This window comes from Penicillium cosmopolitanum (assembly GCF_028827165.1).
Source record: "Penicillium cosmopolitanum strain IBT 29677 chromosome Unknown utg000005l:1.0-4006212.0:1.0-4009387.0, whole genome shotgun sequence".
Lineage (NCBI taxonomy): Eukaryota > Fungi > Ascomycota > Eurotiomycetes > Eurotiales > Aspergillaceae > Penicillium > Penicillium cosmopolitanum.
In genome coordinates, this window is record NW_026622675.1 from 3,216,691 (window position 1) to 3,243,498 (window position 26,808).

General features: G+C 47.1%; 9 protein-coding genes across 9 annotated transcripts; 5 read left to right on the top strand and 4 right to left on the bottom strand.

Moving 5' to 3' along the window:
* Window positions 1-2,894: 2,894 nt before the first annotated feature.
* N7509_004213 (uncharacterized protein) lies at window positions 2,895-3,502 on the bottom strand (the record flags this gene model as incomplete). The annotated part of the gene is made up of 2 exons (XM_056628850.1): window positions 2,895-3,159; window positions 3,276-3,502. 2 exons carry the CDS (start codon window positions 3,500-3,502, stop codon window positions 2,895-2,897), a joined length of 492 nt encoding a protein of 163 aa, XP_056491584.1.
* A 2,305-nt stretch (window positions 3,503-5,807) lies between these two features.
* On the top strand, window positions 5,808-8,844 carry N7509_004214 (uncharacterized protein; the record flags this gene model as incomplete). Its single annotated transcript, XM_056628851.1, has 4 exons — window positions 5,808-7,728; window positions 7,804-7,939; window positions 7,995-8,128; window positions 8,186-8,844. The coding sequence occupies 4 exons, from the start codon at window positions 5,808-5,810 to the stop codon at window positions 8,842-8,844; spliced, it is 2,850 nt and encodes a 949-aa protein (XP_056491585.1).
* A 424-nt stretch (window positions 8,845-9,268) lies between these two features.
* Window positions 9,269-10,101, bottom strand: N7509_004215 (uncharacterized protein; the record flags this gene model as incomplete). Its single annotated transcript, XM_056628852.1, has 2 exons — window positions 9,269-10,041; window positions 10,092-10,101. 2 exons carry the CDS (start codon window positions 10,099-10,101, stop codon window positions 9,269-9,271), a joined length of 783 nt encoding a protein of 260 aa, XP_056491586.1.
* A 525-nt stretch (window positions 10,102-10,626) lies between these two features.
* N7509_004216 (putative DNA mismatch repair protein) lies at window positions 10,627-13,403 on the bottom strand (the record flags this gene model as incomplete). The annotated part of the gene is made up of 3 exons (XM_056628853.1): window positions 10,627-12,497; window positions 12,546-12,931; window positions 12,997-13,403. The coding sequence occupies 3 exons, from the start codon at window positions 13,401-13,403 to the stop codon at window positions 10,627-10,629; spliced, it is 2,664 nt and encodes an 887-aa protein (XP_056491587.1).
* A 295-nt stretch (window positions 13,404-13,698) lies between these two features.
* Window positions 13,699-15,230, top strand: pfa4 (putative palmitoyltransferase with autoacylation activity Pfa4; the record flags this gene model as incomplete). Its single annotated transcript, XM_056628854.1, has 5 exons — window positions 13,699-14,017; window positions 14,118-14,275; window positions 14,328-14,632; window positions 14,688-14,758; window positions 14,821-15,230. 5 exons carry the CDS (start codon window positions 13,699-13,701, stop codon window positions 15,228-15,230), a joined length of 1,263 nt encoding a protein of 420 aa, XP_056491588.1.
* A 1,303-nt stretch (window positions 15,231-16,533) lies between these two features.
* Window positions 16,534-17,595, top strand: N7509_004218 (uncharacterized protein; the record flags this gene model as incomplete). The annotated part of the gene is made up of 1 exon (XM_056628855.1): window positions 16,534-17,595. One exon carries the CDS (start codon window positions 16,534-16,536, stop codon window positions 17,593-17,595), a length of 1,062 nt encoding a protein of 353 aa, XP_056491589.1.
* A 2,424-nt stretch (window positions 17,596-20,019) lies between these two features.
* Window positions 20,020-20,679, top strand: N7509_004219 (uncharacterized protein; the record flags this gene model as incomplete). The annotated part of the gene is made up of 1 exon (XM_056628856.1): window positions 20,020-20,679. One exon carries the CDS (start codon window positions 20,020-20,022, stop codon window positions 20,677-20,679), a length of 660 nt encoding a protein of 219 aa, XP_056491590.1.
* Window positions 20,680-23,658: 2,979 nt separating this feature from the next.
* Window positions 23,659-24,612, top strand: N7509_004220 (AA9 family lytic polysaccharide monooxygenase; the record flags this gene model as incomplete). The annotated part of the gene is made up of 2 exons (XM_056628857.1): window positions 23,659-23,982; window positions 24,058-24,612. 2 exons carry the CDS (start codon window positions 23,659-23,661, stop codon window positions 24,610-24,612), a joined length of 879 nt encoding a protein of 292 aa, XP_056491591.1.
* A 941-nt stretch (window positions 24,613-25,553) lies between these two features.
* On the bottom strand, window positions 25,554-26,469 carry N7509_004221 (uncharacterized protein; the record flags this gene model as incomplete). The annotated part of the gene is made up of 2 exons (XM_056628858.1): window positions 25,554-26,073; window positions 26,102-26,469. 2 exons carry the CDS (start codon window positions 26,467-26,469, stop codon window positions 25,554-25,556), a joined length of 888 nt encoding a protein of 295 aa, XP_056491592.1.
* Window positions 26,470-26,808: the final 339 nt, after the last annotated feature.

Consider the following 26,808-nt stretch of genomic DNA (forward strand, 5'->3'; position numbering starts at 1 on the left):
CAAGAATATCATTTGCCAATTCGCCCATCTTTAATCTCCGCCCTGCCGATCGTGACTCTGTGTACTCTTAGTACCTCCTGCTTCAGCACTAGTCAATTACACAGGACCACTGAGGTACACGGCTGATACCAAGGATCCATCCAGGTACTCCCGCACAATTCCAGACATGTACTCCATCCACTCCTCAATAACACACATATTCAACACTCCATCGATGACATGGTGGCCCCTCATTCATCAATGCAACCATGGGTCTGAACAGCCATCTCCTCCATTCATGGGGTATACAACAGAGGAAGATCGCACTTGCATCTCCAACCGCTCAGAGACTCGTCACCCGCTAACCGCCGATCGCTTGGATCGCTGCTCCAGGCGGCTATGCACAACAAATACACTATTCAACTACGAGTCGGAGTACAAGAATGAGTACCATTGAGTATAGAATAATTGATCATTTTAGCTGTGCTCTGTTCAAAGCCCATACTAACAAAAACAAAACCCAATTCCATCGTGTTAGCCCCCGGGGCCATCAATACATAAATAACCCTCGACCAACTTGAACACATCCGCATCTTCCGACGATCACCACTCCAACAACGCGGCCCCAGTTGGCCGATGCTGATGCTGATCCCAATGCGCCCGGTCTAGACCTGAGGCCATGGCTCTGTGAATCTGCCAAGTTTAAGTTACATTCTGCCTACAACTCCATATACCACTCCGTTTATGTACGAGTACGAGTACTCGCACTGCCTCCTTCGTAGTGACCTCCTATTTTCATACTCATAGCTGTGTAATGCAACAGCACAACGGCATCGTTTGCGGGGAATCGAATTGCCGACATGTTCAACAAGGCTACTGCATTGATTCCTTGGGGGGCCGCCCCCCTAATTCCTCAATGGCCAATTGTCAATGGTCAGGCCGAGAATAACAATCGCTAGTCTCGGATGACTCGCTGCCGACTCTCCAGACTAAAATTAAATGTCTTACGCAAGTGTGATTGAGCCCTCCAGTTCATCCAAGTCCCATCCAGGGGTAAACCCGACCGGCGTATTTCAAGTTCAAGTTGTGTACGAATACGTACAGTGAGGAGCAGTACGCACATACACTCACAAACCCTGGTTAGAATATGTAAATATGAATTGTATTCATATCCATCCACCTCCATAGTGCCCACCTCGCTAAGATCCGAGAAAACTCGACCACATCTCCACAACACCTGGGCACACCGGTCTCGACCACATCTCTTCTTGCCAAGCAAGATAGTCGATCTAGGCACCGTGAAGTGGGTTGGAACTGGTACGATACATTTAGGACAAGGCTTGGCGAGACTCTGTTTCTGAGGTTATTCGTTATTCGTCCAGGGGCGAACTGGTTAGCGCGGACTTTCGGACAGTTGGTCTAGCCCTGAGGGTCATCTACGGAGTATCGTACTCCTCCCGGGTCATATTTTGCCCTTACCCTACCTACCCACGTACAATAATTCTCCTCTCCACATGCGATGCCCGAATGCATATTCTTCCAGCCACCCGGGCACCCTTTGATTCAGCCTTGGTAAGCGCACAGCACCGCAAATTAGCAGTGGGCCGGGTTCCTGCATGCTCATCGGGGGCTCATTTCCGTAGTCACCCACTCACCCTTCACCGTCTACGTCCCCGAGCGTCTTATGCACATATTTTCAGCCTTACCTTGCATTTTGCAGGGGAAGAGAAATGAGGTTCTGCGTTGGCGCTAGGTTGGTCGGTGTGTAAATGTGACGTGATGCCCGCGAAGCCAAGGAAGCAAATCACAAACAATTTCGATTCTTGGGCACCACTCACCTTTGGAGTCTGCGTATGGGCTGATTTTGTCTTTGATCGTGACCGCTCATTTCATTTCATTTCATTTCATCTCATCTCATCTCATTTCCCACAGCGCCCAAGGAATGCCCTGGTGTCAGTCTGGCTAGACACGTCCATCTGTAATCTCAATCTCCTTCGGATCCACGCCGGGCGATCGGTGGATTTCACGTAATTTTCCCCCTTCTCGTAAGTATCCATTCAGTATCCATATTCTGAAGGGTCCCTCGTTTGGTGGTGGCAAATGTCAGCCCAAAGCGCTCGATCGAGGGCCAACGGTCGCTAGTTGTGGCTGTCAGCGGGGGGGCTTGGCGGTGGATCGGTGAAAAATTCTGACGATGGAAGTATACCAGTACTTTTTTGATGGGATAGTTGGATAGTAGTAGTATGTTGTAGATAGATATTTACGGATTCTTGACTTAATTTGAGCCCGGGAGGTTGAACTTGAACTTCTTTTTGAAGGTTACTGTTCAAATTCAAGTTGAGAGTTGTGCACCTACAACTTGAAGGAGAATAGTACCAGTACCCTCAGATATATATTTTGTAACATGATTCCGGCTCGACCCGATATAATACTAGTAGCATGCGACCGGACAAAATTGTTGGTACTAGGGTCCTTTCCTATTAATATCAACTTGGAATGCTGGGAAAGAGTGTGCCATCTTGAATTTGTGATTGTTTTGTTTGGAACGAAGTGGGAACCTTGAATAGATTTACCGCGGCATCTCAACCAACCTATGACAAACGGCCATGCAAAAGACTGATCAAAGCGATGAAAGCGATGAAAGCAATGCATGGAGTGTGAGCTCCCTCAGTAATAAGGTACAATCTTCTTGAAAAGAAAGCAACGAAAAGAAACAGCAATCTAAACAAACCCGTGATAAACAGGGGGGTTTGAAGGTGCGAAGTATAGAAATAGAAAAGTGAGCGGAGGCTAGAAGCAGGAATGTTGATATCCCTGAACGAGATAGACCTCCGGAATCACATCACAACCCCCGGAGAACGCAGCGAAATTCAGCAACTCAACAGTTCCGAGTCAGAAATCAAAGCCACTCAGAACTAGACGCACTCTTTACCACCTGATTCTTTGTCCCCGACGTAAATAACGGCTTTCAAGGTGATCTCGTTGCGTGCCCAACCACGCTTAAAGTCATCCGTATAGAGGTAAAACGTGGCATCGACATCGTCCTTTGATCGCTTTTGACTCGACTGTTTGTTCTGCCCATTTGCTTGGATAACGCGGAGCTTATGAGGGCGATTAACGGGTGCGGGGACAATGCAAGAGTACTCCCTTGCCGTGGTGTTCGTGCGGTTGGTTGATAGCCTGTTACCCATATCTTAGCTTTAATGCATACAGAGCATGGATGATAATGCGATTGATTCCCCAAACCAAACGTCTTTTGTGGATTTTGAGCATGAGCTGGTGGGGTCAGAACTTACCCGTACAAGTAGTTCACGACGCGTCTGACATAGGGTCCGAGGAAGATATAGAGAATTTCGGCGAGAATAAAGGCAAGTAAATGGAAACATGAAATGACGGTGTAAAATGCGATCGTATGTGCCCACGACCAAGCGAAGATAAGGCTCGCGAAGTGCTGACAGATCTCGCAACTTTCACACTGCTGTGCTTCAGGCACGGTGCCGACGGGAGATTCGAGAGAAGACATTCTGTTCAAATTGCGTTGATTTGTAAATGTACTTCAAAGTGAAATCGATCCGAAACAAACTATTTGGTGTTCGATTTTGGGGATCGAGGAAGTGAGGTTGAAATCGATGGAAAGTATGGGACTTGGTAATAGTGTCAGTATTGGATTCCAGTACACAAGCATCACATGCTTACAGCCACGAGGAATGGAGATCGGATGATAGTGCCAGTGGTTGGATGAGATAGGAAAAGAGAGGAGGAGACAGTGAACTTGAAGTCAAAGTTGAAGCTATCTAGACATCCTACGAAGGTACGGAAGCCTGGAAGCCTGAGGCACCACGACAACAACACCTCATGATGACACTGCTATTTTTACAAGACCACGATCGCCAAAAACCGGTATAAAATTTATTTTTCGTCTCTTTTTTGAAAATTTCTTTGAGAATTTGTTACCTTCAAAGCACTTTGCACTCGAGAATATGTTTCGCCTACGCCTGAATAACGTTTCCCTCACATATTGGGGTGATAGTTTCATGAATATGAACAATGTAAAGTTTGATCATAATTACGATTGGATAGAGACATGACGTTGAATATGGCAGATACTAGGAGAAAGTAATTTACCTCTCTTGTTTGAGATTTCGAGGAGAAACCCTGTCTCTACAATGACTTTCAATGTTAACAACCGCCAACATGGAAGCTGGACTCGCTCATAACAATCCCTTGGCAAGGTAGATATACCTATATAGCTATTGGAAATACTCACTCGCGATATTCGAGAGACTGAAAATCGTAAAATATGGAGAAATCAACCACTTGGAGCAAAATTGTGCAAGGACTTTCATGCAGCTGCGTTCTTTGGTATAGAGGTCTCCTAGTGCATCATTGGCAAGGCCAGCCACATATGCACCTTAAGCATTTGCAGAGACTCTGTATCAATGGTCATGCATATATAGAATTTGATCCAGCGTTCACGTTCGTCTTGGGTGGCATTGTATACGTCGAAGCAAGGGACGCTCTAATAAATTGCATCGAGTGGATCATAGGAATAAGTTCATGTCTTCCGTAGATCTCAACAAGCTCTTGATTAAAGCAGTGTATACTGACTTGGAAAAACGTTCATTTTATGCAAAATTCAATAAATTCAGCAGCATCTGAGAGAAATGCATTCGATTCATCGGAGTTGGCCGTGCGATAGATCCCATATCCCCGGTCTCTGAGACTCGAGCATGCATTTACGAGCTCGTCCCAACGGCAGTTTTTAAGAAGTAGAATAAGCTCAAGCTAACAAAATAAGAAGTACGACGGCTAAAATAAAACAGAGAATGCATTGATAGATAGTAGTATCAGTATGCGGAGGGGCAGGGATTCACATGGGGCACCCGTCATATGATTAAGATACCAACTGCAGCCTCTCCATGACAAACAGCTCGGCAAGTTCTGCTAGAATAGTTAAATGTGAATTCCGCTTGACAGTCGCATAACTAGGCGAAATGTGCGCTATAAGAGCGGGAAGTTGGCTGCAATGACCATCTCCCGGCAGATGAGGGGCAGTGAATAGTCATTGGATTGTAGTGTCCGATCTAAGATGACTATTCTCTTGGCTTTCTTGGCATTTGCAGACCGGAAATTCTACATGTGATCAGTTGTCTTCCACGGTGGTGTCTTGCCTTGCCGCACAACCCAAAGAGTTATCCGATCGGATAGCTCCACGTCCCTAGTTACGAAGAGATCGAGAAATTCGGGTCTTTAACTACGTATAGAAGTCATTTAACGAAGCTGTGGGGTGCCGAGGAGCTTTGGGGCCCCGCGGAGCCCCACAAAGACGGGCATTTAGCGGAGAAATAGAAAATCGTGGGCCGGTACATCTCATTGTCTTGGCTTTGGAATCAAGTTCGCCGCATCATTTCTCGGATTTTTAGCGGAGGAATCGGTAATTTGGCGAATGCCAAGAACAGGATATAATAATTGCATTGTTGACATCTTGCGTGTTGTTGATTCCGTTGGCTTCATTTTCAACTTTGAATGAAGGATCAGGTAGTGTATACCATGGAATGTCACAAAATTCTGAGCGATATCGGCAAAGCGGCAGCGATAGCGATAGAAGCAAGAAAACTGGTTTGATCAATATCTGCAAAACTTGGACATTCAAGATAGCATGATTCATTTTTGCGGGGTGGGGATCGCGGGCCTTGGGGAATGTTGCATTCGCCGCACTGACAACACGCTCCGCTCCGCCTTGGCAATGGGAACTCCGAATAGAGGCCGAGAGATGTATATAAGGTCAACATCTGTCCGTTTGATAATTTGATCTTCAAGGCGTCAATATGTTCTTCAAGAAATTAGTCACCTCGGCTATAGCCCTGAGTGGCTGTGCCTTGGCCCAAAGCCAGGCTGGTGTCGCGGATCTAGATGCCCCGGGTAATGATCTCTATGAAAAAGACCTATCCAAATGCCCAGGATATAAGGCGACGAAGCACCGGAAAACTCAATCTGGATTCTATGCGGATCTGTCTTTAGCAGGACCGGAATGCAATGTTTTCGGGACTGACCTGCCGAAGTTGAAGCTGGAGGTGGAATATCAGACTAGCGATCGACTCCACGTTAAGATTTTGGACACCAACAACACGGTCTACCAGGTTCCAGATAGTGTCTTCCCGCGCCCCGGATATGGCGAATGGATTTCCCCAAAGAACTCCAAGCTTAAATTCAACTTTGTTGCCGACCCTTTCTCGTTTTCCGTATCTCGCACTGATACCGGAGAAGTACTTTTCGATACCTCAGGAAGCAAGCTGGTGTTCGAGAGTCAATATGTCTATCTTAAGACGAAATTGCCCCAGAACCCGCACCTTTATGGACTGGGTGAGCACAGTGACTCGTTCATGCTGAACACGACCAACTACACTCGAACAATCTACACTCGCGATGCTTATGGAACGCCTCAGGGTGAGAATCTGTACGGTGCCCACCCCATCTATTTCGACCACAGGAAGGATGCCACTCACGGAGTATTCCTGCTCAACTCCAATGGTATGGATATTTTCATCGACAACAAGGGCGGCCAATTTCTTGAGTACAACATTCTTGGCGGTGTTCTTGATTTCTACTTCATTGCAGGGCCTTCCCCTCGCGATGTGGCCGTTCAGTACGCGGAAATTACTCAGCTCCCACTGATGACTCCTTATTGGGGGCTTGGCTACCACCAGTGTAGATACGGTTACCAAGACGTCTATGAGGTCGCCGCTGTTACCGCTAATTACTCCACCAACAACATTCCTCTCGAAACCATCTGGACTGATATCGATTATATGGATCGTCGCCGCATCTTCACTATTGACCCTGAACGTTTCCCAGCCAATCTGTACAAGGACCTGGTGGACACGATTCACGCGAGAGACCAGCATTACATTGTCATGGTCGACCCTGCTGTATTCTATAAGGAGACCAATCCGGCACTCGAGGGGGGCCTGAAGTATGATACCTTTATGAAGGAAGCAAATGGATCCGAATACAAGGGAGTCGTTTGGGCCGGTCCGAGTTACTTCCCTGACTGGTTCCACCCTGAGTCACAGCAGTACTGGACCGAGCAGTTCGGCAACTTCTTCGATGGAGAGCATGGACCGGACATTGACGCATTGTGGATTGACATGAACGAGCCCGCAAATTTCTTCAATCGCCCCTACCCAGGCAACAACACCACCCCGGAAAATTTCGCAGAGGTTGATGGTGACCCTCCTGCGCCCCCACCGGTTCGAGATGGCCCAGATGCCCCCATCCCCGGGTTCCCAGCCAGTCTTCAGCCGAACTTTGCTTCTGGAAACTCAGAAGAAAAGCGCGAAGTTACCATTGTCCAACGTGATCAATCCCGGCCTCGTTCCCGCCGCAACCTCGGCGCTGGTCACTGGCGCACCAACAAGACTCCCTCGCATTCTGGATGGCAGCACGGTGGAAAAACTGGTTCTGGCTGTGGACCTAAGGAGTGCAAGGGCCTTTCAGGTCGTGAGCTCATTAGGCCACCCTATATGATTCAAAACGGTGCAGGGCCCACACTTGCTGATAGCACTGCCGACACCGATGTGGTGCAAAGCGGCGGATATGTTCAATATGATACACACAATCTTTATGGCGCTATGATGTCGTCGCATTCTCACAATGCCATGCGTGCCAGGCGTCCAGATGATCGTGCCTTGGTGATTACCCGAAGCACATTCGCTGGCTCCGGAAAGGACGTATCGCACTGGCTTGGAGGTAAGAATGCTGTCAAAGTTGATCTTATTCTATAATGAAAAGTCACAACCCGATGCTAACTTCCATTCGCTACAGATAATATTTCCGGATGGTCATGGTACCGGCTTTCCATCAGTCAGATTCTGCAGTTTGCATCTCTGTACCAGATCCCCGTCGTGGGCCCCGATGTTTGCGGCTTCGGCGGTAATACAACAGAAACGCTATGCGCTAGGTGAGAATTACAGGTCTTTGTCAAATGAGCAATCCTAACCAATGTCACATTTCAGATGGGCCTCTCTTGGCTCCTTCTACACATTCTTCCGCAACCACGCCGAGATCACCTCGACTTCCCAGGAGTTCTACCGCTGGCCGACGGTCGCGGAGGCCGCACGCAAAGGAATCGCTATTAGATATCAGCTCCGTAAGTCATGAAAAGTATACCTTCCCGGGTGGAAAAATATAACTGACAATTGACTAGTCGACTATATCTACACTGCCATCTATAAGCAAAACCAGACTGGTACTCCGTCCCTCAATCCTTTGTTCTTCAACTACCCGAACGACGCAAACACCTACCCGATCGATCTTCAATTCTTCTACGGTGATGGCATCCTCGTCAGCCCGGTCACAGAGGAGAACAGCACGAGCCTGAGCTACTATCTCCCCGACGATATTTTCTACGAATGGGGCACCGGAAAGCCCGTCCGTGGACATGGCGAGTACGTCTCCGCCGAGGTTGACTACACAGATATCACAATCCACTACAAGGGTGGAATTATCTATCCGCAACGCATTGAGAGCGCCAACACCACTACCGCTCTGCGTAAGAAGGGCTTCAACATTGTCATTGCACCCGGTCTCGATGGCTCTGCAGAAGGCTCGCTGTACCTCGATGACGGAAAGTCAGTTGTGCAGGATGCTGTGTCGGAGATCGACTTCAAATACGAGAACGGCAAGTTCAGTATGACTGGTTCGTTTGAGTATGACGCTGGTGTCGGCATTGAGACAGTCACCGTTCTTGGCGTAAAGCACAAGCCGAAGGGACTCCATAATGCCGAGTACGATGCTGAGAATAAGAAGTTGGTGCTTCATGTTGATGTGCCTTTGACGGGTCGCGCCCATATAAAGGTTACCTAATTTTATCTTAGCCCAGGTGGATAAATCAAGTTATTCTTCTCATTGCCTGGAGCTTCGAATTATTTAGTCCTAGTAGTTTCTTGTCGATCTCACTTGATATTTGAAAATAAAATGCTTTTTTCCCATCTCTTTTCTTCTTATGCTTTAAAAAACGAGAGCACAAAATCCAAAACAAACAACCGCAGAGATTTGCATGTGGTTGCCCGCCGCCATATCGCGAAGAAACTGTGTTATATGAAGATGATGATCCAGAATATTGATAAAGGCTGAAGAGAGCTCTCTGCGTGCTTTGAGTCAATTGACTTCCAGTGGGATGGTGATATTGATGCTCCTAATTAATTTGCAGGAGAAAAAATAGATTTCAAATTCATCTCATAAGGTATACTAATTAGATACTAGTAGCACTTGCATCTCAGCAAATCTTCTAGTCCTTACTGATACCACTGCACAAATCTGTGACCAGATCCTCCAGAATCACGATTTTATTTAATCCGTTCGCATTCTGCATTTTCTCGGCCTTCTCTCTGAAAAGCCGGTACACTGGCAATTGCTTAGGGTCATCAGGTTGCTGCGACCCTTGCGATCGGACAATATTAGTCAGGGCCACTCTCATGCTGGCGTGATCCTTAAGCTTTTCTGCCAATCGCGTGTAATAATTACTATTCTTGAGCCCATTATCAGGCGTGAAAGGACGAGTCTCCTGGCACTGGGCCATATAGCGGACACAGTGAAGAATCATTGACATCAGACCGGCCGCGAGCGCGGTGGCGATGGACGACCCGTCATGGTAGACGGGCGGCGTGCTCGAATGTGGCCGGCGCGCCTCGGGGACGTGGATCCCGGGAAGGAAATACGAAATGGTTTGGTTGTCCTCAGAGGGTTCTCTCTGCGCTTGCGAATTACACGCGCCGATGCGGAATATCTGTACCCGGGCCGCGCTGTAACGCAAGGTGTCTTTGGCAAGAAGTTCGATGTCGTCGGCCGCCGAACACACCATTAGGATATTTTTGTTCTCCGCAGCGCGTGCAATCGCTTTTTCCAGCCGCGTGACACCTGAATCATCGATTGATTTCTTTGGTGAGGTGGCAATACCTATCCCACTGCTCTGGCTTCGGAGCTCAGCAACACTTCTGCGAATGGTCCATGACATGGAAATAATATCGACTTCATGGCTGATTGCGTTCTCGATTGCATAGGCTACACTATTCGGGTTGATACTCCGCGAAGGAATGTTTGGCTTCGCGTACGAGATTCCATCCTCAATTCGAATCACAAGTAAATCTTATTTGATGCCAAGCGAGACATCATGACGTTATTAGTTAACCACGTCATGCCCGTCGAGATTGATGGCGTGAGCAATTCATCCCAAGGACTGACTCCATTGATGTATGCTGCAGCATCTGGGGGCCAGGGCCTTGTGGAATGGCTCCTGGAACATCAGGCGGATATATCCTGGTTTGATGCAAACGGACAGAATGCCCTATTTCATGCAGTGGAAGGGATTCACATCTCGAGCGTGCAAGTCCTCATTGACAGAGGCTCTCCACTCGTCGAGAAAAACTTGCCCAGGTGGACCGCAACGAATCGATTAATTTTGGGAATATAATATGCTTCAATTAGGCTAGCTGTTAATGTATGTTTCTCATTGGCAAAAGGTATAATTTTAAACTGGCGGCTGAAGGTATCAGGGGTGCGCCATTGGGGTATCATCGTATTCGTAAGGGATATAACAGGTCATGACCGCGCTAAAAAGCGGTTAAATATAGGCCGAGTTTAATAAAATTAGTAGCGAAGCTTCAGATGCTTCGCGATGACGGTTTCAAGATCAGCTTGATCAGAACAGGGTTGACTGCCTGATCCCTTGTACTCTCCAGCGACGATGGATTGCAGCCGCTGTGCCCAAATGGGAACTAGGGTGTTGATTTCAGGATCAAGAAAAGCTTCAGTGTCTTTGCCACCATTAATATAAGAGTCGTGCGATGTTGAAACTTTAAAGGAGTCAGATATCGATGGCAAATCTGTTGGCACGGATAAACAGACATCGTGGAGACCATGGCCATCAGGAATCCGTTCAAAAGGTAAACGGCTGGTATGATGGCGTCTGCTGTTTGATCCATCCAAAGCCCGGTTTCGGGACGCCTTGGAACTTTCATGGCGCATCAAATATGCCCTGGGGTCATGTAGAGTAATGGCTGGTTTGGAGGTTACCTCAGGGCCGAAAGGGCGGTCGGCAGCCAATGCGGCTTTGGCTGCGATGAATCGGTTCTGATGTGGCCTCTGTGAAGCTTGAGAGCTTTGTGGTTGACTTGATGGCTCGCTTGTTTGCTGGTCGGGAACAGGGCGACTGCGGTGTTTTTGGTTGGCCTCTTTCTTGCGTCGTTCGAAGTCCATCGCCCACTCTAACCCAGATGATCCACCGGCATTGAACCCATCTTTGAGGCTGGCAGCCCAGTGTTCAAGAACAGGATATCCTCTTCCACTGTTCATGGAGGTATCATGTGCATTGGCTGTCGACTCTTGGTCCTCTGGAGAAGATGATGATCCAGCATCGCCAGATGTACCGGTCGGAATATCCTGGGAAAGCTCAGGGATTTCATTGTCGATAGTCTGGACGTCGTCCTCAGCGCCGAATCTTTGCTGGGCTAGTTGTGACAAGGTGGGAACCAAGTCATCAATACTGGGAGGTTGGTCGAGAGGGGTTTGACCCATTGAAATTTGGGTTGTCCGTTGAAACCAAGTGTCAAGAGCGCCATTGCCGTAACGTTCTTTATCTCGCTCTCTTGCCTCTCTCTTCGAGCTACTTCCCGTGGGCTCTTTTGATAAGGGAGGGCTCGCAGAGCTTTGGGGTACTCGTCTCCTGCTGATAGGAGATCCCGACGGAGCCCTTAGACTTTCAGGATGAGCGACATCAGGTGTGTCCGGGGGAGACTGAGGAGTATGTCTCAAGGTAGGGGCTAGGCGCTGGGTGTCCGGCGATAGGGGTGTCCGACTCGCAGCATTTCGGCCATATCGCCCTGGAGTGTGTAGTGGAGTATTCATTTTCGTAACAGACCATGGATTGATGAAACGTGAGTTCCGATCTGCTGGGCTGCGATCTTCATTGGCACACTCGGGCTGAGAGTTTCTTGTTTCATCTCTCGGGGGAGAAATGGCGGTGCGTGTTTGGGATGGGGGATGAGAGGGTGGCTTCCTGGTAGAGTGACTGACCGGGAGCTTTCTGACATTCACTGGTTGATTAGGTGGCGGCCTTTCAGTCTGCTTTCTGGCCATGAGGATATTGAAGCCAGTGGCCGTTCCCGCTGTAGTGGAAGATGCAGACTTGTCTTTGGTTAGGCTTTTCTTTGCGTCCACTGGTAGCTGGCCGTAAAAATCTCCGAATAGGCTTTCTGCCAAGGACAGAATCGTTTTTCGATCTTCGAAAAGCACATCATCTTTTCCCGGTTCGATATTCACGTCGTAGGCACCTTGTGGACACTCGAGCTGTAGACAGAGAAATGGGTCGACGATGGTCTTCGAAAACTCATCTTTGGAAGCAGCCGAGCGGAGGTAAGACTTGAATAACTTCACAATGTCATGAGAAATTCCACGGGATGAGGACAATGGTCTGCCATCAAGACTGACGAACTGGCCGACATGATTTATTTTGGAGAAGTCTACTCAGTCAGCGAATATCTCGGACGCTAAAGAAAACGAGGCGATACCTATATCTGGCCGTGGAAGAAAGGCACTCAGGTGGTATGTTCCCGAGGTCAAATTGTTTTCATTTTGGGTATTCACGTTCGATGAAACATCCTTCATAATGCAGCATGAAGAAGCGTCTCTTCCAGCAATCTTGGCTGCCGCGTCGCTTATTGCAGCCTCTGGACTAGGTACGTACATCCAGTTGTTGTTCTCATTTTTCGCGTTGAGAAATTTGAGAGAGAACCGACAAGAAGGCCGAGCATATGCATAAGCTTGCAGAAGTTTTCTGATCTTCGCAAGAGCCTTCGCGGTCCCCTTGAGCACAGTCTGTCTGCGGACAGGGATATGCTTGAGAAAGTCCGTGACGCGAACTGTCGTCCCTACCGGGTGGGCTGTTCGTTGATTTCTATAAGAAGAATTAGCTGGATAGTCAAAAAATCATAAATTGACATTCCACTCGGTTCGACTCACTGCAAAATCTCGCCCTCTCGGCTATACTTAACGCACGATCCAATTACCTCTGACGTAGTTCGCGTAGTAACGGTGACGCCGCCTGACATCTCCACCACGCTCGCTAAAGCTTCGCCACGGAAGCCGAAAGATGTTCCTCCGATATTCTTTAGATCCTCGACTGTCTGAATTTTGCTTGTACATGCATGCCGGCAAACACCGGGGTGGTCATCGGCCGAAATGCCGATACCGTTGTCCTTGACTTGGATGACATCAATGGTGTTCAGGGACAGCTCAACGCTTATGGATGACGCAGATGCATCCAAGGCATTATCAACAAGCTCTTTCACTACAGAGCAGGGATCGGATATAACCGATGTCGACCCAATGGCTCGAACTGTGGCCTGCGGGAGAGCCTCGATGGGCATGGTGGCAGAGCTGGGTCAATTGCACATGGGTGCACCTTCGCTGGCTCACGGAACTCGGGGGAGAAATCGAATATTTTGTATATAGCACCAGTCAGCTGGATTCAAGCAGACTTGAAGGGGGAAGTGTGGAAGTGGAAGTGGAAGAGTGCTGGTCGCGTTGGCCGAGGCTGATTGGAAGACTGCTTAGTCATGCGATCGCGATAAACACGTCCACCTTCAACCTCAACTTCTCCTCCTTCTTGTTCTCGTCTCTCTTTCCTGCATTCCTCGACCGGGAGAAAGCTGGGGTCAAAGAATGTTGGCCGAAAATTTCGAAGTTTCGCGACTAGCGATTCCAGCCGTCAGCGTGCTGATCAGCTTTCTCGCCTACACCTCGCAATACTTCTTCCACAACTTCAAGCCCGCACCGCTGACACTCGACGAGGGCTGGGCTCTCAATGTCTTCGCATTATGCATTTGGGTCTGCTACTATCGTGCATGCTTTGTAGACCCTGGACGTCTTGATCTAAAGGGCAAATCGGTGGCCCCATCCCGACAGGAGAAGGACCAGTCCACAGGGCGCCAACGATGGTGTCGTAGATGTGAGGCCTACAAGCCACCTCGGGCTCATCATTGTAAAACTTGCAAAAGGTGAGATCAAAAAGAAAAAGAAATCAATCGATAGCTAAATCTGATCTCGTCCAATCACTTACTATTTTCAGGTGCATTCCGAAGATGGATCACCATTGTCCATGGACTTCAAACTGCGTCTCATACTTCACATTCCCCACTTCTTCCGTTTTCTATTTTATACAGTCCTCGGAATGGGCTATCTGGAAACCCTTTTGTGGCAACGTGCATCTATAATCTGGCACGAGAGGGATATGCCGAGCGTGAGTTGATCATGCAACGGTTCCTAATGCAAGGAGACTCACTATTTCCTAGTACCTCGGTCCATCGGTAGCACAACTAGTTCACTTGCTTCTTTTGATCGTCGTGAACAGTGTGACCTGGCTTGGCCTATTCATTCTTCTGGTACGCACGATCGGGACCATCCTCTTCAATACGACCACAATTGAATCCTGGGAAATTGAGAGGCACGAAACTCTTGTTCGTCGAGCTCGAGTCTTAGGTGGCTCTCTTGAGGGCCCGGGAGGTGTCAATATCGTGATTCGCAAGCAGGAATTCCCTTACGATATCGGCATATTTTCAAACATTGTACAAGCTATGGGGGGATACACTCAACGTGAGTTTTTACCATTCACGCACCCCTTCAGATGAACTGACACTGTTGTAGATATTCAGTTGGTTCTGGCCATTCGCCGCAAGTCCCGATCGCAATTCTGGATGGACATTCAAGACGAACGGATTTGAGGGTATGCCAGGCTCATCTCAATGCACATACTGATCAGGTCGATAAGCTCACAAATCACAACAGATGCTTCAGTGACATGGCCTCCACCGGACCCAGACCGCATACCCATTCCCAAGGGATCTTACTCCGTCAATGATCCCGAAATTCCTCTATCCTACGCTTCTGCTCGGGACCAAGTCGAAGCATTTGATCGTCGACAAGCAGCCGACTCGGATCGCCTAAGGCCCTATTCGACAGTCCAGAGACGCAAGCGCTTCCATGAACGCTTTCAGGACGAGCCTAACTATGACAGCGATGAAGACCAGCCAGCAGGCCCTACCTACGGGAATGATTCAGATGAAGGTGAAGAATCGTGGCGAAATTCAGAAGGTGAGCGCCTTGGCGATTTTGGGGTTGACGAAGATGTTGAATTCTATGATGAAGATGACATTCCCCTTGGGGTACTAGTCGAGCAGCGCAGGGGGCGCCAATAATCTCTACTCCTTCCAGCCACCTTTATAGCCTTTATAGCCTTCATAGCCTGTATAGTCCGGCTCTTTCTCAACCTTGGCGAAAATCAAACTCAAAATCAGACACCTGCAATTTTTCCTTTTCTTTTCATCGACGAAACTCTTCTGCGACCGCAAACAATTGCTTCTTGACGCTGTGACGTCATAGCATGAGCGGAAGTGTTCGGCCGAGTCCCGCCATTGCAAGTGGAGAAGAATAAGATAACCCCTCCTCTCAGCCCGGACCGGGGAGGGAAATGGTTAAATAGTAGCCGGGGTCAGTCTTCCAAGGTCCTTTCGTTGTACCTTTGGTGATTGGTTTGGTCTCACATAAGCATTCAATATGGCTTACCGTGGATCGTGCAACTGTGCGAGCGTTAGCATTGCGCTCCCCGAGCAACCTCCTAATTCGATCCTTTGTCATTGGTGGGGTTTTCACCAGTGTCGTCTAAAGCATTCAGAGAGCTAATGTTTCTTTTACTAGTGACAACTGCAAGAAAGCTGGTGGTGGTGGTAGGATCACAGTCCTCTATATCCGGAACCCCAGATTCGAAACTAACACTAGACAGCCTTTTCGGTCAACTATTTCATTTCTGAAGATGATATGACCGTGGAAGATCCATCACACGCGCTGAAGATCTATGATGATTCAAATACTGTCACTGGAAACGTTATTCAGGTATAGCTGAAACCATCTATATCAAATGTCAACTCATAACTCTGAGGTGTTCTAATCTAACTTGTACAGAGGAATTTCTGCTCCAATTGTGGAAGGTATGTACTACTTGTCCGACCTAAATGATGCTCATTAGTAACCTATTGGCAGTGCCGTTTTCACAAAGACTCCAAAGGCACCTGGAAAGGTGTTCCTCAAGGCCACCATCTTCCCAACCGTGGCGCCCAAGGGAGGCGAGGTTTTCACGGAAAGTCAGTTGCACCTTTGATTGTGATAAGATGCAATGAATATATAAACTATGCTTGTTTCCGAAACGCTACTTCGTACAGTCCTGGTAGAAAACTATCATAAAAGTGGGGATTTCGGGGTTAAGAGCTATGTACTGCCCATGGCATGCACAGCCCCATAGTTACGAGTTGCCCGAAAGGTCGGCCCACATGAAGTGGCCAGTCAGGGCAAACCTTGGAAGCTGAGAAGACCTCACTTGTCCCCAATGACCGAACCATTTCCGGAAAGATTTGACACTTGTAAAATATCACCCCGCCCGCCCGAATTTGTATCATTTCCCACCTCTTGGGATTATTGGTCGATCGCAACACACAACACATCAACATGTCAACACTAGAAGAAGTTTTGGCTACGCGACACTCTCTGTCGGAGTATCACGTGTATCATGAACCTGAATATAACGTCCACATCACGCCATTCTTGGATAAGACAAAGGAGTTTGGATATGACAACAGCAGGCAAAACGACAGCGAAGAAGCAGGAGACCACGAATACTTTCACAGGAGAAGCGACGAATCCAATAGCTATTTCTTGCACCAGCCGAAACTCCTTTTCCGCAATCCTCCACGCGTCCTTCGCCGAGGAAGCCGCAGGGATGGCCATCCAATTTGTTTGATATACAGCGAACCGTTTTGGAGTCACTGGAATGTTCAGTTTCAGGAAAACCTGCCCGACATACTCGATCCTCGAGGAATGGTTCCGTTTGAAAATCGAAGCAGGCTGGACAATACTACCAAGGGCGACTATTGCGCCTTGACAGGATACAAAGTGCGTACATGGCGAGTCTGGGGCGAAAGCGGGAAAGCTTACCACGATCGTGTCAATGCTCGACGCAAGATGAAAAGGGAAGAAGGACTTGATGAAGTTCCTATTCACGAACCTAAATTCGCGGATGAGGCAATGCAACTTAAATGGTCGTCTCCTTTTCTCAACCCCCGACGATACGAGTTTCAATATGCAGGCATACGTTTCTCTTGGGAGGGAACTCGGGATTTGCCGGTGGAGAATAAATTGGCGAGGCTTCTTCTACCATTGAGTCATTTGAAGCTTGTGGCACACCTTCCAGGGAGTAAGAGCTACATTATTGGTCTATTTTCCTCAGCAATAAATCGCGACAAGTATGGGCGACTCTGGATTTTTGATAATATGATCTCCAAGGTGCTTGAAGAGTCAGGCATCTCCAGTTTCAGGGATCGAGACCAAATTGAGGAAGGAGCAGTGTCACGGTCAGAACTTGACATAAGGACAACAAGGGTGTATGAGCTTATTATGGCCACGTCAATGTGCATGATTATGGGGGAATGGGAGAAGAGGATGAGCGTCTACTTAATGATACTTCTGCTCGTTATTGCGGGTAGAGTGCTGTTATTTGAAGGCCAATACTGATCCCAAATTGAGATCAGAAGATGTAACGGATGGCGGGCCTGAAAATGCTTTTAACCTGTAGTTATCGCCTAAGGAACAAATTCAACAAGATCTAACTATTACCTTGCATTAAATTCAAGTTCGGGTGGGGTCTAGATACTAATGGAGTACGGAGTACAAAATACTTGTTATTTCTAGGCAATCTGTAAGCACCACCGCTGTTTAAGTACGCAGCAACAAATTTCAAATTCTATAAAGGGCTCAAAATGTAGCGGAAATTTCACATCCCAACCTTTCAATGGAGATTGAATATACAACGGAATATTATTGCTTTACTAATAACTCGCCCAAGGGAATTTAGTTGGCGGCAGAAGCAAAAGTAGGACCAGATTGCATTCTGTGAGCAATTTCCTAAGCAGCTATTTGGCCCGGACGCATTTTTGGCGATGGGCGTGTTCGGAGGTGTTTTGTGAGACATGCAGGACTGAATGACTACCTCTGTGAAGAACTTAGATGAACTTGATCGTAGTCAAGATTTCTGTGATTTATTTCAGGTTTCAACGCTTTCTGACTGTAAGAAAGAATATTGATTTGCGGGCAATTTTTGAAGGCTAATTGTGAGCAAATTAAATGGGGAGAGGCATTTGGTATTCCAGCCTCACTTCCTCCGAGGGATATCATGTCTTAACGGGCCGTTCGCTTACGCCTATTTTACCTCCTCGGGCACCAAAGCAAAAACGAGGTGCCCAAGTGGACTCCTGTTTGGATTAGCCATACCGGACAAAGAGTCAGCTGCAACAAGTCGGGGTCATGGTATGCTCGTAAGAAATGCTCGTAACGAACTCGCAGAGATGTGCCCCTTGTGTACAACCAGCCAGCCATGCTGAACTGTAGTTAGACGGGGCCTGATCGGATTGTTTGTCGACAATCAACCGATCACTTTTTTCGTGGCATGTAAGGCTGTATCGGGTCATAGTCCCCTGGTTTGTTGAAGGAATTCGAATCCCGAACAATATGTAAAGTGATAACCAGAAGATTGGGTACAAACTCGACAACGTTCGCATAAAATTCATTTGTGGCCTCAGGCACCATTTTGCTGAGTCATCCACGATCCGTTTGTTCTAGATAGCTTCCAGCTCGTCTATTCCCTCCATCCCAATTTCTCTCCTTTCGTTCCCTTCATGTGATATTGTCGCTTGTCACAATCGAGACCTCATCTCATCGCGTCCCGTTGTGTCCATTGCGTCGTGTCGACAAACTCGTCTTGTCGTGTGTTAAAACCCCGTCTCCGTCTCCGTCTCCATCTCCTCTCACCATCGAGAGAGAACTTTTATTGTCTTGCAACATCAAGAAAGATCCTCTTTCCCATCGTGGAAGTATTTCTTGTCACATTTGGGACTTCCATTTTGCCCCTCTATTGCCGTGATGACCGTATTCCGACAAACATCACGGCCATTTCGAATGGACGACACCAAATGACTGGGATGAGTGACGATTGCGATTACGAGATTCACGACGACGACGATCACGACTTTGACGACAACTAAGGACAGCGGGGAGGATGAAATGGTGTGGAATTCGGTTTTCATTTTTTTTTGTATGACTCCGGAGCCGCATGACGATGTCCGGTTTCGAGTCTTCTGTAGCCTCTGACGGGCTGAATTTATTAACCATGGCGATGAATAATTTCGTGATATCGGCTTTTGCGAGGGATGGCAGGGCGGGAGCTTTATTCAGCCAGAGTGACGTTGCAGTCGTTGCATTGTTTGTTACGGTGTGGGAAAAAGTTCTGGGTGGCCGCGAGCACGAGAATGCTGAGTCTCCTTGCACCCACTGTTTCATCATTCTAGATAGCCCCAGCTGCTAGTCATCCCATAATCGCCTTTTTGCCACATCTCTCGCCTTTTGGTCCCTTCGTGGTAGCATCAAGTCCTCTCTGGCAAGTACGAAAAATACCCATCAAAGTACCTAGGTAAAGCCAAGCTTTGTTATTCAACGCCATTTTCATAAGTAATAAAAGATACGGACATTCAAGTTCTCACGGCGTGGTCCTTTTGTATCATATCCAGGTTAATGAGTCGCATAGTATTGTCCTGGTTCTTTCTAGAGCTTGAATGGGTGTTGGTAATTGATCGTACTCCTACTCGTATATATGTTAAGTATTGACCAAAAATACTATCATAATTTTTTCGGGCCAATCATGTTCGGAACCCAGAGCACCCATGGATTCAAATACGAGATCAGCGTTCGCGGGTTTTGACCATCTCGGGTTTAGCGTATAGTTACTTTCAGTAAGCCCCACCCGGTAGTTATAAGAGATGAGCGCACATCATCGTCAACTTCATTTCCTTCACACCTCCTCGCGGTGACAAATTCCAGAGACAGCAGTCTTCCATAATAATTCTCTTTCCAAACCACCTCCACGAGAATATACAGAAGTCGCTCATGGAATCCGAACCCTCCACGCCGGATCTTCCGGTCAATTCTCCATTTGAAAAGGGATCTTCCTATGAACTCGTGTCGAAGGGGAAGCTTCGCGCCTACGAAATTCATAGTCCCGGTCCTAATTCCAGCCCGATATACTACATTGAATCCAACGAGACTCTCTCAAAGAGCAAATTCGACCTCCTGCTTCACAAAGGAGACTCTAAGAACGGAGTGATCCTCGGTGTTGCGAAAAGACACTTGCGCGGTTTCACCATCGGACTGGGTGACCCAGCCGGAGAAATTGAGGGGAAACCGATAATCTGGGAGAAATTGGAGCGGCCTGAGAAGTATAGTCATAAGATATACCATTTCGACTTTGGAAAGGGGGAGCAGAGGAAAACATACACATTCCGCAAATCAACCGGCAGAACGGGGAGACTGAAGAGCATGGAGCTTCGCATCGGAGGAGTCGATGAGGAAGATGGGGAGTTGGTGGCAAAGTGGATAGGAAGTAGTCGTTGGAATATGAAGAACGGCAGCTTGTTTCTTGCAGATACGGTGAAGAAAGAGCAAGACCAAAGTGCAGTGCGAGAAGGCCATGCCAACGACTTGGAGATAATTGTCTATCTGACTACATTTGCAGTTATTGAAAGTCAGGTCAGGAGGAGTAAGGGTTAATGCCAGTCGGAAGCGAGAGATAGCTAAACGATGTACCTAGTATATTCGCGGCTGTGATGCCCGGTCTTGGCCTTTAATGGTTTCTTTATTACAGCTTTTGCAACCCTCAATATGGTGAATGATTGAAAGTAAGATCAGACATTTTAAACAGTCTTGGATTAATTTTCTGATATCAATTCTAAATTTGTTCGAACGACCATAGGGTGTGGAGAACAGGGCTTCCCGTCCGCTCAGCCGTACTTAAGCCACATACTAAATGCGGCCAATAGTCAAGGAGCCCTGGATCATAAAATAGCGTCAGTTTTAGTATTAGGGTGAGTGCGGGTGAGTGCGGGTGAGAGAGGTGAGAGAGGTGAGAACTGGGTGACAATTCTCACCCTTGGGGTGATAGGGGAGAACTCACACTGAACCTATGCTCGTCCCAGGGAAAAGACACAAATACAAGCCTCGAGGCCCTTCTCTTGCTCTGCTATTAAGCTCCCTACGAAGCCTAGATAGTGGTTCCTATTAACGGAAAGGATATAGATTACCTAACTCGATACCTGTTGTGAGTATGCTCAGATGCTCACAGAGATCAACGTACGGCGTAGCATACGAAGCAAAGAAAGCAATAGCTGTTCGACAAAAGCAATAGCTCGAGAAGAAGAAGAAGAAGAAGAAGAAGAAGGAAGCTGAGATGAACTAGATACACGTGTAGGCATGGATGCCTAAGTGGATGCCGCAGGCGCAAGGCATCCACGAATGGTAACAGCACCAGTTCGTTACACCTGTTTATGAATATCTATTACGATTATGTATATAAGAGAGCACGCGTATAGACCGGGAGTTTTCTCTCTTTATTTCCTAGCTCTGGTACAAGAGTAGGGGCTATCATCGAATCCAGTCCTTATCGTAACTCAAACGAATGCTTGTATTATAGCGTTTGTATCTTGATGATTATTGTTCCTAATTAAATCTGACCAATACCTATCAGCATCTTTTATTTTATCTTAAATAGAATATGGAAAGGGGGTCTCTCATACATTGGGTGATAATTGATCCCGAATTCTTGGAAAGCTGGCGTTATCGCGACGATACTACCTTGAGTTTGCGAACTAGTATCATTCCATTTGGAAAAGTCTAATATAAGTCTATAAAGAGCATTCGCGATAGAAATCCTCAACGAACCCATGAAGTCAAAACTTTGGAAGTGTCAATAATGGACCGTTTAAATTAATCAATCTTACTGTGGCTTAGGTTCCTAAATATGTAGAACTAACGTCTTTGATCATCTCATTTCCCACACGCGACGGAGATACGTGTAGCTCTGAGCTGTGGTTTACAAAGCGGAAAATTCGCAAAACATTCAATCACTTGAAATTCGATAGTACACAGAAAAGAATATCTTGTTTTAGTAACGTCAAAAGAGTCCACCACATGAACCAGCAATTCAATCATAGTATACAGTGTAATTCAATTGGATTTCGCGATTATGTTAGTAACAACGTCGCTTAACGGTACTATCTAAATTCCGTAGGCTGTTTTACCAGATAGAAAAGGTTAGTGCTAGCTGATCAAACAAACGAGCTGATCAGGTGATCGGTTAGCTTCCCGCCGTTAGTTACAATATTCTTTAATATTACGTAACTTCTAAGCGACGCATTTTATCAAAGTCCGCTTTGCTCTCGCTTAGGATAAGCAATCTACCTAAAACAGTTGGGGTCAAACATAGTGGTCTTAGGGGTGCAGGCTCGTCTTTATCGCACAGCTGAGTTTAGGATAATTATGATAATGCTACTCGACTCGAAAGGTAGGTAGCTAGATGGTGAAATTTTTAGCTTGGAATTACATGTTGCAATTATTGCGTCCATTTTCTTCAGAATCTTGCAATGACTCAAGTGCTTATGCTAAAAAAATGTACATTAATCATATAGGCAGTTACCCTCCTTTAGTAAAAACCCTTCAGCTTAAACTTCTGTGGGGTGGTTCCTTTACTAGTTGTTTCATGATATATGTTCTATCATCCCCTACGAAGTTTAAGTATCAAGTGAGATATAAACTAAGGGAAATAGGCAGTACAATTAAAAGCAGCTAAGTTGGTTGCATTTGTTAGAGATGCAGATGGGTCATTGTCTGAGCTGTCTACCATATGATAACTAAGATATTCTTCTTCCCAAGCTACGGCAGCCTTAATCATGAAGTCATGATTTTTTTTTAGTACTAAACAGATTACTGATGCTCTTACTATATGTAATCATGAATATGTGAGATCGCTTAGAAGGAGGTTGTAGTCCAGTAAATCAATATGAAACCTTAGATCCTGGTTCTTTCTCCTGATCATCAGGGTCCAGATAAATGAGTTCGTTACGTTAAAGACTTAATATATTATGCATTCTAACAAGGAACCAAAACACTTAAAGTGGATACTTCCAGAATAGTACTATGTTACAACCAACAAATAAAATTTATACGATAGTTCACATTGAGGTTTAATCATGTACTGAGTCGTGACTTACTTAGGTTGGATTGAAAGAATTACCCTTTTCATCTTCAGCATGACAAATGCACAAACAGCTACCTATAGTAAACGCATATAAGAAATGGAGACTCCGTCGGCATTTATTTAAGATGTTATCTAAACATGTAAAAATGGATGCTAGAACTTCTATTGGACCCCTGAATACATTTTATTAAATGAACAACCACTTGTGTCAAGTTTGGGCCTGAAACCGTGGCTAATGCACCAGGACTGTTGGGGTTTCAAGGTTTGAGCTGAAACCATTACCAGTATGCCATCGCTGTTGTATGTCTTGAATGCATCAAGGCATTGTCTTATTTACAATATTAGAATTTAGAATACAGGCCTGAACAACTTTGGGCATATATAAAGTCCTTCTATTCCCTCAAAGGCTTCATTGTCTCATCCTTCTTATTACTTCTCTCCTTTACTTCATTGACTGAAGTTGTTCTTCGTTTACCCTGTTCACTATTTACGTAACAATGTCTCTTTCTAAAGTTGCGTGCCTCATCTTAGGCACAGCTGGTCTGGCTGCAGCTCATGGACACATCGACCGTGTCGACATTGATGGCAAATCCTATGGTGGATACCTGGTCGATAAATACCCCGGTCAACCAAACGTCCCTGAACTCATTGCGTGGTCAACTGCGGCTACTCAGGACGCCTATATTCAAACCTTCGATTACAGCCACCCGAATATTATCTGCCACCAGGACGCTAAGCCTGGTGCTCTCGCTGGAGAGGTTGTTGCTGGTGGTAATGTGACGCTGCACTGGAGCAGATGGTTTGAAGATCACCGTGGTCCGGTAAGTGATCAGAGGAACAGGGCAACAAGCGAGACAGAAGTGGTTAAATCTAAACATAACGCTAACTTAACTTAGGTTATTAGCTATCTTGCGAACTGCAATGGGAGCTGCGCTTCTGTGGACAAGATGAAGCTGAAGTTTTTCAAAATTGAAGAAGCTGGTCTTCTCGACAACAGCAAGTCCCCCGGATGGTGGGCCAGCGGTGAGCTTATGGCTGCGAACAATACCTGGACGGTCAACATCCCCTCCGATATCGCAGCAGGAGACTATGTCCTTCGTCATGAGATCATCGCATTGCATAACGCAATGAGCGACAATGGTGCACAAGCTTACCCGCAATGCATCAACCTGAAGGTAACAGCGGGTGGCACTGCTACTCCCAAAGGCGTTCCTGCCACCCAGTTTTACAAGCCAACCGATCCCGGCATCCTAGTCAATATCTTCAACAACCTTCGCACCTATCTGATTCCAGGCCCTGCCCTCTACAATGGCAGGGGTGCAGCACCTAAGGTGACCGCCGTCATCCCCGCTGGAACCTCTTCCCCTGCGATGTCTTCCACCCCAGCGTGGACGACCCTCGCTGCAGCGCCTCAGGCTTGTGGATCTGTTCCCAACCGGAGTGCTCCTTAAATCTGATGTGCACCCATGGGGACTGACGCCGCTTTGCCATTCTATCAGGGCCAAACTGTGGGTGAGATATAGAACGGTCGAGTTTATGGGGGCTTCCAAACCTGGAAGAAAAGATCCTCTGGCTGGATTGTCAGGGGGCAGGAAGCATGTTCGAGATATCTCTGTCTAAGGAAATTGTGCGCGAAATGCTTTTCGGGAAGTGATGTGTTGAAAATATAGAAAATCATTGGTGGAGATCATCTTTTATTTCCTGAAGTTGGAGAAAATATAAATGAAATTTGAGTTCCATCAAAAAGTTGTGAAGAAGGACGTAACGAACTGGGGTTGCTACCATTCGCGTATGCCTGACGTAGATGCCTCGTAGATGCCATCTACGCCTATATCCATGGATGTATCTTGTTCCATCTCAACTTCCTCCCTATTCTCCTCAAGCTATTACTTTCGTTCGAACCGCTACCACTTCATTGTATCGTATGCTACGCCGTACGTTGATCTGTGAGTATCTTATCTGAGCATCCTCACAAAGAGAATAGATCATGTTTTCTAGTAAAAACCAAGAAAAATGTAGCCATATATAGCCCTATTGGGGAATATCTGGTACATACTACCATAGGGTGTGGAGAACAGGGCTTCCTGTCCGCTCAGCCGTACTTAAGCCACATACTAAACGTGGTCAATAACCAATGAGCCCTGGATCTTTAATTAGCGTCAGTTTCTGTGTTAGGGCGAGTGCGGGTGATATGGGTGAGAATTCTGGAGACCGGGGTGAGAGCGCGCGAGAACAGGGTGAGAGGGGTGAGAATACCCACTGCGATGCGTTGTATTCTGTTGAGACCTGAGGGCTCAGGCTCCGGTGCTGAGTTATTCTGTTACTATATATGTAGTAGATAGCCATCTACTAGTTCCTCTTCTATATCATACATTACATCGCATTCATCATTCTATCTAGTCCCTCTGTATCCAGCACAATCTTCCCTGAGGTACGGGTTGCGTATGTCTTTGTCTCTCACGCTTGCAAGTGTTGCGCCGTCGGCTCTCAAATGTTGGTCTCGGATTCGTGCAAGACTTTGCATAGCTCGTGTCATTCCCGGAACACTTTGGACGTCTGCAGTAGTGCTCGTATCTATGCGTTCGAAGAAATCGGCATCGAAATTTTGCCATTCGCATGAAATGTCTTCGTAACGTAGTGATGCCTTGCGAGCTGCCCAGATTTCCAGTTTGCACCACACTCGACTAAACCATGGAAGCCACAGCAGAGTTTGGATGCGTTGAACGAGCTCCGCTGAAGTTTGTGGAACCGCGGTTTTAGGACCTGCAGAGGACCAAACGCATAGGACCTCCAATTTTTCGCCTACTTCACCCATTTCAGCGACTTGTTGATCAGTCGCCCTGTCTAGGGTGTGTGCCAATCGATCAAGAAGATCTCGAATCTGCTGATCTCCGTGTCCCAGCCACAACCACCTCTTCAGCATTCGCATAGATGTCTCACATTCGAGGTACTTGGAGAGCCTTTTCCTCGAAATATTCTTGATTAATACAGATCGCGTCGATCCAGAAATTCACCGGCTGCCAGTCGTGCCTGAGCCGTGCCAACCCTGAAATGCTGACTCCCCAATGGACACTCGCCAGTAGTTGCAGGCCGACTGTGCGCTCTCCTTTGGGTCCCCAATGGTACGACAGCGCTTGGTATTGAACAGGACAAGTTTCCTCCAGCAAGAGCGCCCCTGTTGGGTGGAGCAGGTAGCCAAGACGCAGTTTGGTCTGTAGTGTCTCCCCATACTCTCCAGGCTCGACTGTCAGGATGCGGACTTGCGAGCCCGTGAGCGGCAATGCAGAGTAGAGCTCCCACCCTGCCATGGTTATCCTATCGACCCCGAAGGGCCTGCAAAGAGGAGAACAGGGTGGAAGAACGTGTTTTGATCACTTTCAGGTATGGGGTGGGAGCACATAACGCAGGCCCTCTTCGCCGGTTGAAGTCTCTGCCTTTCTGAATAAATGTTCCAAGGCGCTAAGCACTTTTCCAACCGCCCAGGAACAAGGGTGCCTTTACATCTGGCGTAGATGTACTTCGCGCAGTCATGGACAGGTTTCTCGGCGCGTAAATTGTCAAGACCATTTGTGCGCTGTGATAGGTCCAGTCAAGCATGATGAGTATAAGCAGTTTCACACGTCAAACACGTGAACAATGTGAAATAG